The 19,952-nt window shown below is 45.2% G+C and overlaps 3 protein-coding genes across 3 annotated transcripts; 2 read left to right on the top strand and 1 right to left on the bottom strand.

Moving 5' to 3' along the window:
- Positions 1–12,526: 12,526 nt before the first annotated feature.
- On the bottom strand, positions 12,527–12,721 carry F5J12DRAFT_722209 (uncharacterized protein; the record flags this gene model as incomplete). Its single annotated transcript, XM_051741352.1, has 1 exon — positions 12,527–12,721. A coding segment is annotated over one exon (195 nt), but the record flags the coding sequence as incomplete, so codon positions are not given.
- Positions 12,722–16,375: 3,654 nt separating this feature from the next.
- On the top strand, positions 16,376–17,102 carry F5J12DRAFT_893453 (uncharacterized protein; the record flags this gene model as incomplete). The annotated part of the gene is made up of 4 exons (XM_051747653.1): positions 16,376–16,511; positions 16,561–16,719; positions 16,772–16,858; positions 16,918–17,102. The coding sequence occupies 4 exons, from the start codon at positions 16,376–16,378 to the stop codon at positions 17,100–17,102; spliced, it is 567 nt and encodes a 188-aa protein (XP_051599107.1).
- A 1,158-nt stretch (positions 17,103–18,260) lies between these two features.
- F5J12DRAFT_707799 (uncharacterized protein) lies at positions 18,261–18,485 on the top strand (the record flags this gene model as incomplete). The annotated part of the gene is made up of 1 exon (XM_051740588.1): positions 18,261–18,485. A coding segment is annotated over one exon (225 nt), but the record flags the coding sequence as incomplete, so codon positions are not given.
- Positions 18,486–19,952: the final 1,467 nt, after the last annotated feature.

The raw sequence follows: 19,952 nt of genomic DNA on the forward strand, positions 1-19,952 counted from the left end.
GATGGGTTCTGTGGTGCTCCTGTGCATTTTGGGAGAAGGCTGCTGTCTGCACAGCCAGGTCTTCTTTATGAAGCTCTTGATAACATCCTAAGATATCTGCACCCACACCAAGTACAACCATGGCATCTCTGCATCAATTATAAATCATGGCCTGTTGTTCTACTGAGACATTGATAGCACGGATCATATCCCAGGCCTGAGTTTTTGCAGAATAGCTCTTAGCTGTGCACACCACCCCCTGAAAGACAGCCACCTTGTCTGCCAATGTAAGATGGAGGCCATGTAGCACATCATTAGCTTGACCTGTGTGAACCTTCAGCTTCATTTCTGCAAGATTTTGAAGCCCTTGAGCTCAACATGCATCAATGCCAAGAGTAGATGGAAGTGGCAATTTGTCCTGCAGTCTTGCCAGGGTTCCATCTGAAGCAGGCAACTCATCCCCCACATTGTCCAGCCAACCATCATCTGAAGCATAATCCTGCTCTGAATTTGCATCAAGAAACACAGTCTGCTGTACAGATTTGCTGGTGGAAGTGTTGGAGCCTGCTTCAAGGTGCAGCTTCAAGTAAATCATGGCATCCATGATAAAACCTGATTGTTCAGATGTAATGCGATCAGCATGGTGTGCCATAGCCAATTTTTTCAATTCTGATGCCTGTTCCCTGATGTCCTTTCTGTCCATGTGAAGTGAGGTTATGGCCTCTTCTAAGCATCAACTGTGTGCTAGTCAACTAGCTGCTCCATGTAGGCTTCCACTGGGTCTTCATTCCTCCAATAACACTAGTTCGATGGCATGCACTGTTGGTGCTTCTCATGATATGTCAGTATTTTGCATTTATCCAAAAAGGCAGATGCCATACCCACCCTTAATTGAACTTTGAAGATGTCCATGACAGATGGGTTGTCAATGCAATCATGCATTGCATGAATCTCTTGTGTTCACCAGCTGTTTTGCTGCTCTGAAGTCAAGGCTTCATCTAGCTTTATATATGCCTGCCTCACCAATGGTGCTGCTGCTTGAGCTGCTTTGAGCTTCCATGATAGGCTATCTGCTTAATCTTGGATGTCAGAGAGTGTGCTGCAAGTGGATCCTCAGACTAACCAATCTGAATCATCTTCATGAAGTTGGAATCATTCATCTGGAAATCCAGCAGTTCTTGGTGGTGTGGTGAGGTCATCCCACATGCAGATGCAGATGCCATGTTAAGGATGGACCACAATGTTTCAATGATTTCTCTGTCTACCCATCTGGCCCCCTTGATGAACAGCGGGGCATACTGTGCATAGCATTCCTTCTTGTGCCCATGCAAATGCCATATGCCAATTCCAGGGATAATCCAAAGTGACAACAGGATATCAATCATCTCCATTTGACCCACATGCTTCCACAGATTTGTCATGTAGGAGCAGTTAATGTTGTAGAAGCAAACCACTTGGTTGATCCCTTCCATATTGTATCCCAATGCATTTGCCAAAGAGTAGTCCATGTTCAACTGTCTGCAGTGCCATCAGCAGGTGTCAAAATTGACAATTCAACCTCATACCTTTCTCCTTTTTGGAAGTCAACAACACAATGTGGATAAAAGCATTCATGCTGTGCACATGCAGTCACCCCAATTCTGGTCGCATGAAGCTTTCCCTGGGCTGCATTTGCCTGACTGATAGCTCTGTGGTTGTTTCAGGTGGATTTCTGTGCCTGAGCTCAGATCATGTTTTGCACAGGTTGAATGAATTCATACCTCTGCAATATGTGGAGTGGCCTTCAAATAGTCCACATAGTGCAGATTGATCACCATATAACCTAGTCCATCCATCAACCACACCTGATCTTCGGATTTCTGCTCATGAATGTGTTCCACTTTAAAGTTTCCATCCATTACTACTGTGTGGGTGAACTGCCAGCTGGAGAAGGTCAGCATATGAGGATTGCATTATTGGAGCCACTTACTGGTCCAAATCCTCATTAGTATCAACATGTATTCCAGGCTGGGGGCATGCTGCGCAAAATAATGCCAATCTGCCTTTCTCTGCTGACCTGGTTGTCCCACAGAATCCATTCCATTTAAGTAGCTTGCGGTATTGCCATTTCTGCACAACCCATAGAAGCTCACAGTATCTATCCTGATTGACCCTTCAGACATTCCAACACTTGGAACCAAAATACCAAATCTTACTGGAACAAGGTGTGGAAACACACTGGATGTGATCTGATGCAACTTGCTGTAATAGTTCATACTGGACATTCCACATTCCAGGTTGTCCCTCAGGAAGTCATCCAGAACCATGAATGTGAATGCAGTGCTTGGCTTCTCGAACATTGAGGGAAATAGTTTGGCTCTGAGTAACTGTATGTATCGGGTGTCTGCAGTGTTGCATTCACACCAATTCACTACAATGAAATGAACACCAGGAGTTGAGAGGGAGCAAAGTCCAGACCAAGTGCAAGGTATGCTCTAAAAGTTCTGATTTGGATGCTCACAATTCAAAGCACCCTTGTAGCTAATAAACGATTGGTTGAAAAAGCCCCTCTGGTCAAAGAAGCCCTGCATTACCCTTAGATCCAGTTACAAATACTCTGTGCAGGCAGTGGTCTGTGAATTGTACCAAGAGCAAATACAGGAGAAGCTTGCAAAAATGAAAGTAGAAGAAGGCAATACCCATGGAAGCAAGCAGATCCAACAGTATCAGAATGCATTGATGGCTTTTATTCAGGACAACCTGACAGAGGAACAATTGGCTGCAGCTGAAGATATTGTGGAAAGGTGAAATGGGTTGGAAGGCCCCATGCCAGAGACAAAAGTAAGGTGTGATTGTATGAGGTCAACTTCCCAGTCTTCAATTTATCCTGGTTTCCAGGAATGCAGCCAAGTATGGGTACAAGTATGTCTGAAACTTTGCAATGGAGATGTGGAGGTATTGTGGAATGCACATAGTGTGTATGGCTGGGTGGAAAAATGAGGAGGGAACTATACAGGCATGCATGTGAGTCCACCATATTCTCCTCTAGGCCTAGGCAAGACTCATGCAATGACAGTATGGACTTCAATAATGAAATCACGGATGGAATCCCCTTCAATGATGTCTGCACACTGGAAGGAAGCTGGTGAGAGTACCTTGGGGATACATTTGAGGAACCAGGAACACCGCCCAAGCATGATGGCGAGTCAAGTCCCAAATGTGCTCAGAAAAAGACAGTGGCCAAAGCAACAAGGACCAGCAAGGTTGACTCCATGAAATTGGTGAAAAATGCCAATGGAGAGATTTGGATAGGAGAAATCACAGGCCTTAGCTGGGACCAACTACAAAAAATGGTTTGCAGATTTGTGACTGCTCACTACTGTGAGTGGCCAGAGTATTTAGTGTCCTCAATCTCTGATGAGTGGTATCAGGATTAGCATGCAGAAATCCCTTGTCAGCAGTGCCATTCAAGAATTTTGGTCATCATCAAGTGGAAATGATAGCAGCCCACCATCTTCCTGAAGGATTTACCCTTGACTGCAACCCAAGTCACATGTGGATGACAACAGCTACCCAGCTGCTGTCCTTTTGGCACAAGTGACAGGAATCCCATCCAAATGATGTGTTTGGATTTCAGAAATGGATTGATTGATCTGGCAAGTTGCAGCCACCAGTGGATAGAACTTTGGCACCCCTCCAGGTTGTGAGGCAGTGGAAATACCAAAAGACACCTGCCCCCAAATGCAAAAAGAATCCCAGAAGGAAAAATGTCAAGGGCAAGGGTAAAGTGCAGGAAGAGGGAGTGGCAGATGATAGCATGGATGATAGCATGGATGACAGCACAGATGACAGTTTGGATGATCACAGTGAGGCTGAGGTGAGTGATGTTGGAACAGATGGTCCCTCCACTAAAAAGGTGCACCATGTGTGATTTTCATGCACAACAGATCAGCGCTAATGCAATTCTGGTCTTCAGGTATCTGGTGGGAGGCAAAACCATGCCAAGACACCATTCCCTTCTCATTCCCACTCAAATCCCCCACCAGCTGATGGTTCCCATAGTGAGCAGCTCTCTGCACCTCCAGCCCATGCAAAGACCCTGGTGCATTGTCCATGAAATAAAGCACTAACTGACTATAATGGGTGGGAAAGCAATGGCCATGATTCTGATGATGAAGCTGATGAAGACACTTGTTTGCCCACCCTATCCAATTCAAAGAAAATGGCAACATCCCTGAATAGTGAGCTTCCCACTGTAACTGGTATTTGCAGCAAACCCTGATCTGCACTCAGGGAACAAGTACACAACTGAACTACAGGACCACTCAGAATATGCAGATGAAGATGGATTGGAGAGCATTCCTTTCACTGACCACCCAACTGAGGAGGGGTCAACAAGCAGAAAAAAAGGTGGAAAGCTGAAATCTGCCCTGAAGTGCACACACCAGGCAAGTTCGGTCATGTTGAATCAGCTGTTATGGCTAACAAGTTTGCACTGTATATTAAGCAGGCTCTGTCAGAATCTAGTGAGCCAGACATGAATCAACATCGACCTGGGGCCAAATACTTGTCCAAGTCCAACCATAATGGATCTGTGACCACCAATGCAGCATCTGCAAATGTGAAACAGGGGGTCCCTGGGAGCACCTGGAAGTCACCTCATGTCAGAAAGGCCCCTGCAAGGCCAGATGCAGATGTTCCATCTCCTGATGCAAAGAGATCATGCAAGCAAACAGGCAACAATCAGAAGCAGAAGTAGTTGTCAAATCCCTCAAACAGTCAGAGTGGAAACCTTTTTTGGAACTCATGTATGGTCTATAGAGGGCTTAGCCTAGTGTGACACATTAGAATACAAGTGTATGGCATGTACAGTAGCTCATGACACCATGGTGGTTGTGAGAGGCATCTTTGATATCAGAGAGAGGGATAGTTAAGTGGGACAGTTGAGCACAACAATTGAGCAGAGAGCTGAGTGGGACAGGTCTATGTATTGGCCATGTGGAAGCGACTGGTAGCTATCTATGTAGGGAGATATTTCTGCTCATCTCCCATGTATTGCTGTTACCCAAAATTTGGCTCTGTCCACCATTGTCCAACCTTGCTTCCCACAGTGTGAATGATATTCTCGCCATTGTTCCTACAAGTTTAAATCTTCATTGATCATTGACCTATCAGTGAACCCATCATCATCAAATATGTCCACCAAACAGCCCTGCCAAGTTCATTTCTGTCATCAAGGTGAGGTTGTCTTCATTGTTGGATCCAGCAACCTAAGCCATCCACAGCTAATGTAAGACCAATTGAGCCAAGGCAATCTGGCTCCCATGTGAAGCAGTCCAAAAATCTGGAGGAGACACTAGTACAACTGTATGAGTTGTGAGAGCCAACCCCTCCACCAATTGTCTCAAGTGGAAGGGCAGATATGGTGGGGTCAAACATGGATATCACAGCCAGTGAGTGAACATGATTTCTCTCCAAGCTAAACAACAAACATTCTTTTGCTATAGATTCATGCAAAAGCTTGGTGGATCAGTTCCTGCAGGAAAGGGAGCCAACTGCTCTGGCAGAGGGCAGAATCATGGCCAGTGAGTTGGCACAATTGCCCTTCAAGCTAACAAACAAACTAATTTTCTAGTAATAGATCCACATGACAACTTGATGAATCAGTTCCTGAATGAATGGGAACCAACTGCTCCCCCAGTGGATGGTATGAACATGGATCTACTTGAATAATTGCTGAATGCATGGGAACCATCAGCACCACCAGTCATGCATGAGAAATTAAACAGGATGGATGGGTCTCCAACACCTGCACAAGATGTTACTATGCAGGTCAATTTTCTGGCAGACTTGCAGAATGTGCAGGAACCATCTCCTCTGCCCATCACCCATGAATCATCAAATCTGAGGGACTGATCTCCTTGACCTGATTCTCTGACTAACCTGCTTGCTCAATTGCAGGGTATGAGGGAACCAACACCTCCCCCACTTGTTTCAAATGTACCCATCGAATCTTTTGACTTGGCAGTGGATGAGGACAATGGTGCAAACCATTTGACTTTTGGCATGCCCAAATGATCAGAGATGAGGGATCTTTTCATGGAAATATGCAATGGTGAGCATTTATTTGGTTCTATTCATGTGATCAGTGATATCCATCAATTATGTAGGTGAACTTCCATCTGCACAGCAATCTCTTCAAATGGAACAATGGGGATTGGCACCTGTTCCACAATGTGATCAAGGTATGGGCATGAGCTTAATCTGATACACCTTTGACATTGATAATTTTAGTCCTGCACACCTTACATGCCATGGTATCTTGCTATTGCAGAAACACCACTCCCAGCAACATGCCATTTGATCCCACCCTCAATAGGCACCTTGTGCAGGCTGCGAATGCCATTGCGAGAGAATTGGGCACAGCTGCAAGGGACCAGTATGGTGCAGCCTCTCAAGGCCTTCAACTTGTCAATATGCTCGATTTGATGGAAGTCATTCATTATCTGCATTCTGCCTTTGAAAATTGTCCCAAGCCATTCATTGCCAGCCAATCACACCCATCTCACCAGTCTGTGGTAGAGATGGGTATCCTCTACTTGGCATGCTGGATTGAGGTGGCCTCTGTACATCTGAAGCAGACTGCCAATATTGCGGGATGGCCCATGCATTGGTTTGCAAACCTAGCAATGGACTTGGTAGGTTTTACATCAATTTTTCACAATGTGGGACTGCTACATAATTCCTTCAGAATCAGCTTAATAGCTTGATTCTGGTGATGGTGTTGCATGCTAGTTATACTCCTCCCCTCCTGGTGTGCTACCATGCATACCTCAGACACCAAGATGCTGAGGTTAGCTTCCACGATCAAATGCAGCTAATTCCCCTTAGCACATTTAGCATAATTGACAATATCAGTGACATTGTCCTGCATTGGACCCCACATGCAGCTGATCCCAATTCCAGCTTTGCATTCCCTTGGTGGCTATATCATTCTGAGGAATATGCAGTGGATTCCCAAAGATTGCAAGGCAAGGGATTGTTTTCTGTGGCCTGGGATTTTTGTAAGGTATGCCACTTATTCTTGTCACTGCAAATAGTTGATGATGGCCCAGGGCTTATGGCCATTGCCTGAGGTGCCAATTACAGACCATCTTGATGGCCATATTGAGGAGCAGGTAAACTACTGCATCGAAAATATTTGGAAATATGCCAGTGTTGTCAATGGTCAGGGTTGACAAATTGACCATTTCTATGCTAGGTGGTGGGCATTGCATGGGTTGTTGGGCATGCTGCTTCAATAGTTTACATGTTTTTGACTGTGGAGTTGGTTGAATATACATTGCTGTAAATGTCGATCATTTATGAGATGCCACCCATTCGCATGATGTCTGAACCCCTGCCCATCCATGCGATGTCTGACAATCCACCCATCTGCATGATGGCCTGAGTAGGTTTATTTTTTTTGCAGTTTACTGATGCACACCCTTTAGCTCTGAGTACCTGCCCAATCTATGATGTCGAAGCACCCACCCATTTGCAAAATCTTGGCAACACCACCCATCCAAAGTTCAAGAGCCAGCATATCCTAATAAAATATGAGATCTGCATCACCTACTAAATCTAACATTAAATTTTGCAGCTTCAAATCAACAGTTGTCCAGTTGCAACTGGTCTAGGTAGTAGGTTGTCCATCCACAGTGATTGACACATGGGAACATGCACCGACTGATGTACATTGGCATGCATGTAGTATGCCAGGCATGCTCTGTCACCATCTACAGCTCCCACCCCATGCTCCAGTGCTGAACCTGAAAATGCAATGATCATCCCTGGGTTGTAGTGCAGCCGCAGATTCAACATTGGAATGACAAAGTCCAAGGGCAGGTAGTTGCCCACAGTTACCAGCATGTCATACCATGGATCCCATCCATTGATATCCCTGTGGTAACAAGTTGCCTGATTCACCATCACAGACATGCTGCTATACGTGGAGCTCCATATCAGCAGTATGGAGCTCATATCTGAATCTGCCTGCTGTTCCACCTGTTTGCCAAGGCAGATCAACACTTCCCTGCCATCTGCATACATTCACAGATGGATGACATGCAGGATCGCAGATAACAGGGCATTGGTGTTGGACATTTGGTTGACCCATTCCCTTGTAGGAGTGTTTTCTGTCCTGGATTTGAGCAGCCATGAGCCTTCTGGGAAGCCATTTTGGGGCTTCAAGACAGATGAGCACTTTATTCACAAGGAAAGAAATGATCACCCACCCCATGACCCTGTTGAAACCATGCAGGTGACAGGTTGATGGCACCTTTCAACTCAGCATTATTGTGGAAATATGACTTGTCTGTCCACCATGCCTGTGGGGAAGCCTTTATGCTCTCCTGCAGTGGTTCCCTCAGAAGATGAAGGTGGTTCCATATGTCAGCCTGCCATTGCATTAAGTCAGTAGAATATGAGATTCTGCATTCCCTTACCCTTCTTTTTGGGCTGAGAGCATCTGGAAAATACCAAATGTGGATGGTGTTTGAGTTGGTCACCAGAATGGATGGCTCAGTCACTTCCATGTATCTCTCAGCAGCTTCTGCATTGCAGGTTTTTCCACCCTGATTTTTCCTGATGTTGACTGCAGAAAGATGAAAACTTCCATCACACCATTATGATGGACTTACTTTGGCGACAATAGGCCTGTGAGATTACTGACGATATGTGATCTGCTTCACATAACACCAGAAATGGAATCAATATATCTGGAAGGGTGCAAGGTCCACTGAATACCTCCTCTTGAAATCTGGCTTTCATGTATGATGCAATGCAGTCTGTTAGTTCCATTCGCCATCCATGGGGGGTTTTAGACATGTCTTGCATAGTATTCATGCTTGGGGTGGATGAGGTCAGAGTTGTATAGTGGGCAAGCCACTTGCAGCTTGTTGGAAAATTACAGCCTGTCAGGACACTTGCCTCAATATTTTGCTGTGATCTGATCAATATGTTGTGACACTATATGTGCTATTGGTGTTGGGCCCGTCTTATGTTGTGACAGGGGTGGATCTTACTAGACAGACCCATCCTTGTTTTATGGCAATATAAAAGATATTACTGAAGGGCCTGTCCATACATTATGACCATATAAATAATACTGCTGAAGGGCCTGTCCTTATGTTGTGACTGCATAAATGATACTGCTGAAGGGCCCTTCCATATGTTGTGATGTTATAAATGATATTACTGATGGGCCTGTCTTTATGTTGTGACAGGGGTGCATCTCACTAGACAGGCCCATCTATGTGCTGTGATGCTGTAAATGATATTACTCATGGGCCCATCTTTATGTTGCAACAGGCATACATGTTGCTATTGACAGGCCTGTCCATGTGTTGTGACCATGTAATTGATATTACTGATGGGCCCGTCTCATGTTGTGACAGGGGCATATCTTACTAGATGGGCCCTTCCATATGTTGTGACACTATAAATGATATTACTGATAGGCCCATCTTTATGTTGTGACAGGGGTGCATCTTACTAGATGGGCCTGTCTATGTGTTGTGACACTGTAAATGATATTACTGATGGGCCCATCTTTATGTTGCAACAGGCATACATGTTGCTATTGACAGGCCTGTCCATGTGTTGTGACTGTGTGATTGATATTACTGATGGGCCTGTCTATGTGTTGTGACACTGTAAATGATATTACTGATGGGCCCATCTTTATGTTGTGACAGGCATATGTGTTGTGACCATGTAATTGATATTGCTGAAAGGCCTGTCTTTATGTTGTGATGTGGGTGCATCTTACTAGATGGGCCCATTTATGTGTTGTGACACTGTAAATGATATTACTGACAGGCCTGTCCATATATAAGTGTTGGCATTTTGGCACACAGGCTACCTATATGTTGTGACTAAATGGACTACATGGGGTCGCATGTCTTATTGGTGTAAGTATTTCCTGCCTATGCACTCCCTGACCACCCTTATGTGCCACTTCAGGTTGGCTAATTGCTTCCTGGCCATTAGGGGTTCACTGGATTCAGGAGAGTAGTCCTCTCAATGACTTATGTGCTGACCGCATCTTCTGTGCATATCCAGTGCTGACTCTCCATCTAATGTTGTTTGTTAATGCTGGACCTATATACTTCGAGCCATTCAGGTTCAGGACAATGTGTGCCCTCGAGAAATATGGAGCACATGGTTTTGTCTTGGTGGCATGCCAGGATGTCCATGGCATATCTCATTTGTGTCGATCAATGCCTTGATCACTTGCTGACCACCATAGCCTGTGGGTTAACATGAACATGCTGGGGTCTGTGTTAATGTCCCCTGCCAAGGTTTTCGACTGCGTGGGGTTCATTGACTTGATCTGGCTTTTGGGTGGGTATCTGTGTGGGGGTGTCTATCCCTTTATCTGTAGCCATTGTTTCCTGATCAAGGATGATTTATAAGTCACTGCTGGCTGCTCACTGTGGACATGTTTCTGATTGAACTTAGGCATGAGCTGTTGGGGCCTCAGTTCTTTGGGAGTGAAGAGTCTGCTTAGACACAACAGTGACCTCTCACAGGTCTGTCTCAGATGTATACTATCTGTTCCAGGGGATACTGAATATCACACCAAGGTGTCACTTTCATGTGGCACATGCCACAGAGGCAGTGTTCCAGCATTGTAAACAAGGTGCCTGCTGGCAGCACTGGCCATGTTCTAGTTTCATTTTTTTGATATGTTTTGAAAGTCTCTGCAATTTTTTGCACCTTTTCCCACACTCTCTGGAGGATTGTATCAGTTCCCCAGTGCTCTCCCCTGAATGTATGCACTTGGGAATGTTGTTGTGACTGCCAATCAGTATTCCAGTGCTGCCTAGATAGTCAAAATAGCAGTAAACAGCCTAGAACATGGTGAAACCACCAAATACCAGCAGGAAGAGATCATGGCACAACACCTCAAGGTTTCTGCCCCACATAATGAATTGGTTGTAGGTACAGAGCCATCCTCTAAGCTAATTCCTTTTTTAAGTGCCCATGTCAAATATATCAAAAATGCGAACACTTTTGTTGTTTTAGCCCCTAAGATACTTTCCAGTTTTTCAGAGCCTTTCAGACACTTCATGGATGATCAAATTACATGCAAATACACTTATTATGACTACTACACCATGTCAGATTAAATTAACAGTACCAAAAAGCACAGAAAAATATTTTCAGGGTGTAACACAGGGAGAAGGCAATTGTGCCACTACACTTGAAGCACCCCATCCCAGCCTATCAACTTTTGATATGTTTCAGGAACACATGGCCCCTTTAAGGGGACACAATAAATAGATAGATATGGCCAATATATCAAAAAAGCGTTCGCTTTTTCTGTTTTTCCCCCTATCACATTTTGCAATCATTTAGGCCCATTAGGATGGGCAGAAAAGCATTCATGTATGGTCCAATACACTTATAGTACATTTAACTATCATATACAGTGCATACACGGCAGGGATGGAGCCCAGGAAGGGAGGGGAGGCTGGGGGCAATGGGGGCAGTGCGTGGGAATGTTGGATATCAGCCACATGCCAAATGACGACATGTTTTGGGAGTAGTGGCTGCGCTTTTTTATGCTTATGTAATTAAATAAAATGCGGAGGAGTGATGAAAATAAACTGTGGGGATTTGTGGGGAGAAACTCCTAAGGGGGGGGGGATTTCAGATCTGCACTACTAGTATATTGATGCATCACTAGTGGTATAAGGGAGTTGGGCAGTCTTGCATCACAATAATGCTAGAATTATCACAATTGACATCAGGAGAACAGGGAATGGTGTTCTTCACAATACATATTTGGTGCAAAATGCGAAGGACAGTACACAGAACTACCCAGAATGATGTGTGAAACTCCCAAGTACAATGTGCAAATCTCCCAAGTATGATCTGCAAAACTCCAAAGTCCAAAACACAAAACTTCCAAGTTTGAAGTGTAATTTATTGAAGTTGAATATGTAATTTGTGGTACTTGAGGTCCTCAAATGCCAACCTCCCAAATGCAGAACACAATTCACCAAAGTCCGAACTCTGGGGGAGCATGATGCTCTGGCTTTCCATAGTTGTGCTGGCAAGATGGCCGAGTGGTCTGTGGTGTGTGACTCAAGCACAAGCTTGCCTGATTCTTCTATGGCATAAAATCTGCACATTTATTTTTTGCGGTCACATCACCACATCACCATATCCATTCAGCCACAATACCTATATGCCATGGCCTCACCACTGTGTCCAATCAGCCATGTCACCCATACATCATGGCCTCACTGCCTCGCTGCCATGCCCATTCAGCCACACCCATTATTTTTAACTGTACCACCATGTAATTGTATTATTGTATATAGTACAACTTAGTTGTGCTTCGAAATTGGCTTATGAGCCAGGCCAAGATAACTTTGACTTAAACAAAGTCTTGTCAATTTATACGATGTGCCACCACATTTCTACATACAATTACAAGAAGTAACAAATGATATGTGACAAGACCTACATAGGTATAATGCTCTGGACAAGACTGATCTCTAACACAGGTAATGAATCAGTGGGAGTGGGTGAGTGGTTTATTTATGTGCATTATATTTGAAAACATATACCTCTTGCAATCTTTGCCAATGTGGCCAAACTGCAATTTCTTGAAGAGATCAATAGCATTGTCAAAACTGTATGGGCTCCTTCCATTGAGGAGGAGTTGCCCCATGCCATTCCACCACACCACACCCCAGTCTTCTTCACACCCCTTATGATCCTAACAGTGAGTGGCATGTACAATAGGGGGGACCTCCACAGTGACTGTGTGGACATACTCATCCAGGTGGGACCTGACATAAACATAGGTGACATAAGTTTCCATCCCCATCCAGCAATGGTCAATCTTCTTGATCTTCATCAGAGGGAGGTCACAGAGCCTCATAAAACCTCTTTCAAAGAGTGCCCTGAATCTTGTACTCAATGCCCAGATAAATGAGTTTGGAAGGATGGAAGGAATATGATTTCTAGATGATGCAGGAAGTAATGAAGCTGAGTAGGTGTGCACTGCATTGGAACTTGCAGATAAACTCCAGGAGGTTCTTGAGGTCATCTGCAGAATATTTAGCAGGTGGGTGGGGACTTTAGTAGGTGAAATCAGTATGTGCATCAGAGCAGAAACTTGTAGACTTACACATGTGAACTTGATCTTGAGGAACAAGTCAAAATTTCTGTAGTGAGGAATCCATCCTTCACAATAATTGGGTTCTGATCAGCATGCCCCTCCCTGTCCTTGTCTTCCAGCATGAATTTGCCAAGTGAAAAGAGGTCAGAAAAGAAGGCTGACTCATTCACCAAGATGTCATGGTTGAGTTTGTAAAGGAAATTTTTGACCAGGATAATGTACAGTGCCATTTTCAAAATAAAAGTTGGGATGGCAGGTGGCCATCACAGTCGCTGGTGCTGAAGGACTAGTCATGATTAGGGCAAAATGCTGGAAAGGTTAGGCCTAGAAAATTGTGCATCGAAATTATGTCAGTTATTTGTTTGGCTGTATGTGGGTTTAGGTTTCATGTGTCCAGACCTATGTATGTACTCTGTTATTGATGGTGACTTCACTCCCAAGTGCCATCTCTCAGCTACCTGTGAGCACCACACCATGGCCACCCAATCTCCTCACCACTTTTGACTCACTATCCAAAATTTACCAGTGTGCTCTCCATGCCTGGACTCAAGAGGATGATGACTTGGTTCACTTAGACTGCCACCTTGGCTTTCTGGAAGGCAACACGATGCATCTCCTTACTGCAATTGAAGAAGACCATCTAGGATCTGATCTGTCTGACTGGCTCTCACTGGCAGCCAAGTCAATTGGAAGACTGCATGCAGCACTTACATGTTATTGAGACAGCATGAGGACTCAGTGAGTACATTTGAATAAATGGCCACTGACACTAACAGTCTGTCACATCAACTCATGATTAGTGTTGATGACACTGTAGAGATCCCAGAGCCTGTGACAGAAATTCACACTGGCTTATGAGGACAACCAAGGAAAGTCATTGATGTTGACATTCTCAAGGAGGCTGTTTCAACTTCAAGGCAAATCCACACCACTGAGCTTGCACACATCCTTGGAATCCACAGAAACACCTTACATTCTTACATGAAGTCTCACAGCATTGAATGAAGATACACAAAGATCACAGATATGGAGCTCAATAAGCTTGTTACTGCATTCAAGAAGAGATGGCCCAAGTCTGGCCTTCACTATATCATGGGGTTTATGTGAGCACAGGGGATCCATGTGCAACATTGCTGCATAATTCAGTCACTTTGAATGATCGATTGACTAGGTTAAGCTTTACAAGACCACCACATGAAAATGAGACACAAGTATCACATCAAATGGCACTGTCAACCACATGACCAATCTCCTTGGTTTGATATACCATGACAGTGCAAATGCAAGTGCTGCCTCACCTGCCCCCACCCCTACTGCCACCAGTTCTGTTGACCACCTTTCCAAGGCATTGACCCTTCTGTCCACTGAGGACTCCTCGCTACTGGTTGAGGTAGGTGCATTTATGGTGCACACTGTTACTGCAGATGAGAAGAAGGCAATGATGTATGCATCCATCACAAATACCACTCTTCATCAAGCCATCACCAACCAAGAGTATCAATGATCAATCACTGGTCATCTGCAGGAAGGTGGTGTTGATCAGGGGGGACCACTTTGAATTACAATGTAGCTGCATATACTTTCCATACTGACATGTACCTCTTTCATTTGTTGTTGTAATTCATGCTGTTTTGGACAACTTATCAAGAGTAATTGCTGGAATTAAGTCTTCACATTAAAAAAATGTACATGGAAGGGCAGTAGTTCCCAGGTATATTCCTCACCACTTACTCATCCTCAGTGCCATCCACATCCATGTCAGACTTGTCTTCAAGGAGCTCCATGTGTCCCACTGCCTCTCTCTCCCTCAGGATGGCCTGGTAATCGATCCACATTGCCTCAGCGATTTGATCATGCAACATGCATGCCTCCAGATGTTCTCCATTGCCTTCCAGTACACCAGGCCCCTCCAACCCATTGCCACCTTGCACACCTGCATCAAATGGAGCACCAAAGTCTTCTGGAAGTTTGCCTTCGAATGGATCATGGATGTGGATGAAATTATGAAGGGCACAAAGCACCACTGGCAGCTGCACTTGTGTCTGGAGATCAAATTGTGGAACTAGTGAAAGGATACAAAAATGATGCTTTATGACACCAAAAATACATTCAATAACGTTGTGGGCCGATGCATGCTGCAAGTTGAACAATTCTTGCTTGTTCACAGGCCTGCAGTTTTCATCAGTAGGATGGTCAGGGGATCATAAGTGTGATTACTTACCTTACACTAGCACAGCCCCATTCAGCTAAATGGTAGCATACACCATGGTATGGAACAAGCAACGTTCAGTCTGCAGGAAATCCAGCATCTGCAAGCAAAAACTTTCCTTCAGGAATCCTCAAGTCATGTGTGGTTGCATATTCATAGACACAGGCATCTGCTGCACTGCCCTCCCAGCCCATAAGAGAGTATATAAACCATAAGTTGAAATTGCATGTGAAGAGACAGTTTTGGGAAACATATCCCTTGCGGTTCTGGTAGTTTGAACATACATAGGTGGGGGGAGATGCATGGATATGGCTTCCATTGATGGCACTGATAGTGTTGCAGAAGTATGGCCAGAATTTTGGGTTGTTTTGGATCTTCGAAGGAACAGTATCACCAGCTGGAAATCAAACATAGTCTGCATAAAAAGGTTGTGTTGCAAGCATGGTGAGAATCATATGGAAATAACTGGAAACTCCATGCAGTAGTTACATCAGAGGAGTGTTAAATACATACCATGAAATCGTATCATTCAATTGTTGAAAGCACTCCCCTACATGCCTGAATGGCAGGCCAGTGACTCATGTATACAGGAATATCATGAGTTGTTCCTCAAGAGAAATGAACCTTGAATTCTTGAGTCCAAGCTGCTGCAAAGCAACAATAAGCTGCTGGAAAACCTCCACATGCATCCCAAGTTCGCAACAAATGCATTCTGGGTGACCTGCAAGCAGTTCCAGCACCCAGTCTTCACCAGACAGGTGGGAGGTGTGGTATGGCTGAGGTTCTCGCCCAAGATCTGATTCGAGGAGATGTGTGACTGCACAGAGAATGATGCTGAGGACCAACACAATATACTTTACAGACAATGGCATTGTTCTAGGCTGAGAGGGCACATGTAGGGTTACATACTGTAGTACATGCTGATTGATTATCACTATCGGCAGCCTGGCACAGATTATGGCTCCAACTAAATTTTGGCATGCACCATTAGACTCAAGCGAGCCAACATGAGTTGGTAATGCTCAGCAATGCTCTACACCAGTTTCCAAACTGGCTCTAATGGAAGACTCAAACTCTCTATGGCTGTTCAACCAAATGGTATTGTTCTTGCCTGTTTCAAGGGATGTCAGAAGTCTGGCATTGCTGATAGTAACCTGTGGTTCAGTATGTGGCTAAAATATTACAACTTCAGCCATCCTTATTTTTTGGACAGTCACTCAAAATCTTGTCCCCAATCATATTTTCAACAAGTGGAAGGTTGGATTGGACATAGTGGGAACTGATGAAGAGGCTATGAGTGAGAGTGACAATGAGGTGGTTGAGCTATTGAGTTCCATTGCTGACCTCGAAATCACTACAGTGACTGGGACCAGTAAGTTAAGTACTGTTGTTTTTACCATCAAAATCAACTTTTTTTTTTCTAGGCAAGAGGTTGCATTCTATTAATGTCTTATCCTCCCCTGAGGCTATGGACTCCAATAGGCGGTCCTTCTGCAAGAAACACAAAGGCAGTACATTTGTATTTAGTTGACTTACAGTAACATACTAATCACACAATATCTGCACTAAGTAAATACTGATGCCCAACCTGCTTGGCCTCATCAGCTGGGGGGGTCCATTTCTGGCCCTGTTGAAGTGAAAGATTTCTCATCCAACAGTGATGACAATGCCCCGTCTCCACCAAATCCATGGTTCATGCAATTTGAACAGACAACAGTGGTGAAGGATGGAGATATTTCCAACATCGATTTGTGATACTTCCATTTTTTTCACTCACTACTTATTGCTCCCTAATGTCTGTAGTACTGTCTGAATCTGATTTGTTTTGCTGGCAGTTGTGCCAGCCTATATTGAGAATATCTACACAAGTGTGACTAATAGTGAAGTTGTAGCATGCCACTCTCAGCCCTTAAAGTCTTGTAATATTGAACTACCAGCCACACATACCAAGCTGCCCCCCTTGCTCCATCACAAGCAAGGGTGGCAAGGAACATTCCAAGTGTGTTCACATGCACCAGCACCATTCATGAAGAAGGTATGTGGCTTTTGCACTTGTGATATCATGATTTTTTTACACTTGAGCAGCTGAAGAAGAACTTGGTCAATCTATGATGGACAATATATCTCTTTGACACTTTTATCAGTTTATTTGATCTCCCCAGTCCACAGAACATGTCAGGCAGATCCAACTTGCTGGACCAATTCTGCATTAACTTCACCAATGAATGACTGCACCATTTCATTCAACAATGGCTGTTTGAGTCCCATGTTGATGAATACCAATCAGAAGGCATATCTAAATACGTCCCCCTCATTTCTTACTTTGACAACTCCAAATGCGTCCGACTCCTCTGGAATGAACCTGGTGGCCTTATTCACATCATGGATGACCAAGCTCACTGATCCCACAAAAAGATGGATCACACCATGGCCGATGCCTTCGCCAAGTGATGGGGCAACCATTCTTCCTTTAAACTAGGAGGTGGGTCTGGTTTCCCAATGTTCACTGTTTGCCATTTCAATGACCTGGTGACATATTCCTCAGAGGCATTTTTAGAGCACAACCTCAATGCTCTTAACCCCAAGTTTGTGGCTCTTCTTCACAGCATGGCAGCTGGCACTGGCCTTGGGGATGGTGCTGAAGGGGCAGGGTCCATCAATCCCTTCATCAAAGATCTCTTCTCGGGGAAAGCCACTGCCACACAGGCCCATCCCAAGAGTGAGGACATGATTGTTGCAGCCCAACAACCTGTCAAACCCATGCATGCTCCTTCCACCTGCCAGAAGAATACTGTTTGTCATATGCCATGCGACAATGCTGCCACTGGCATGACTCCTCCCATCATCGAAGAAGAACATGAGGATGAGGACATCACTACTTCCCAGAACACAGGTACTCCATGTGTCACAGGCAAGTTCTGTGCTGCCCTCAATACACTCTTAGATATGTTGGGAGACACACACAATTGGTTCATGTTCTGTATCAACCCAAATGACTCCCAACTCCCAAACCAGCTGGAAGGACAGTTGGTCAAGGGTCAGGTATGCAGCTCAGGGTTGGTCAAGGTTGCAAAGAGGAATGCATGCATGTTTGAGGTTGGTATGACTCCAGACAAATTTTGTCAGAGGTACAGGGATCCAATGACCAAGGTACAGCCCAATATTTCACCGCTCCTGATACCCCAGAGGTGTCTCCATCTTACTCTATGCTATCCACTTCTCCAGCTTCCTCTGCACCCCCATCCCCACCTCATATTTCACTGCTCCCAATACCCCAGAGGCATCTCCATCTTACTCTACATTATCCACTTCCCCAGCTTCCTCCACACCTGCACCCACACCTGCTGGTGTTGAAGATTTATCCACAAAAATCATCTTCACCTCTCGCAAATCTTCATCTCCCTTTCACAACCCACTTTCCACATGCTTGAAGACTATCCACGTGCAGCTGATGTCAAAGAACAGAAGTGCAACTGGATGTGTGAAGCAGAAGTAGAAGCTGGTCTTATATTTCACAAGAAGGACAGGGAGGGATTGGTGCTGAAGGAGATGCTGCCAGGGGAAATCCTAGAGGGCGAGACAACTGAAATCGTCAAGGAGCCATCTGTGTGGAGAGAATTCCAGGTATTAATATGTCCCTCTCCATTTTTTTCTTTCACAGCTCATTCATTCATTTGGCAGAGGATCTTTAGTTTCTCGCACTCCCTCTGTCCTTAGTAGATCTGATTTATATGTGGCATTGTTCCTCTCACATTATATCTACACACTCCCCCTCCCTACCATACAGCAACAACGAGTGAAATCAACAAGTGAACTAGAAGAAAACAAAAATGCTCTCCAACCAAATTTATTTATCTGTGTACTATATACAATAATACAATTACATGGTGGTACAGTTAAAAATAACGGGCGCGGCTGAACGGGCGCAGCTGAACGGGCGCGGCTGAACGGGCGCGGCTGAACGGGCGCGGCTGAACGGGCACGGCTGAACGGGCGTGGCTGAACGGGCGCGGCTGAACGGGCGCGGCTGAACGGGCGTGGCTGAACGGGCGCGGCTGAACGGGCGTGGCTGAACGGGCGCGGCTGAACGGGCGTGGCTGAACGGGCGCGGCTGAACGGGTGCGGCTGAACGGGCGTGGCTGAACGGGTGCGGCTGAACGGGCGTGGCTGAACGGGCGCGGCTGAACGGGCGCGGCTGAACGGGCGTGGCTGAACGGGCGCGGCTGAACGGGTGCGGCAGCGAGGCGGTGAGGCCGCGACGTATGGGTGACGCGGCTGATTGGACGCGGTGGCGAGGCCGCAGCATATAGGTATCGCGGCTGAACAGATGCGGTGATGTGGCGATGCGACCGCGAAAAATAAATGTGCAGATTTTACGCCATATTCTTCAGGTCTTCTCATCCTCGTAAGAGGGCGTGGGTTCAACTCCCACTCTTGTCATCACCAGCTTTTTTTGACATTTCTTCGTGATAGGGGTTGCCACCACAACGACTGACCCTCAAGTCTAAAGGAAATTTGAAGTGGTTTATGGATCCGCCCTGCTTATCTCAGGTATGTACTCCGATCTGACCCACACTTAGCCTTGATTCCACCCAAAGGGGCAGC

This window comes from Pisolithus orientalis, assembly GCF_024613125.1.
Source record: "Pisolithus orientalis strain OTSU chromosome Unknown F5J12scaffold_17, whole genome shotgun sequence".
In the NCBI taxonomy this organism is placed as follows: domain Eukaryota; kingdom Fungi; phylum Basidiomycota; class Agaricomycetes; order Boletales; family Pisolithaceae; genus Pisolithus; species Pisolithus orientalis.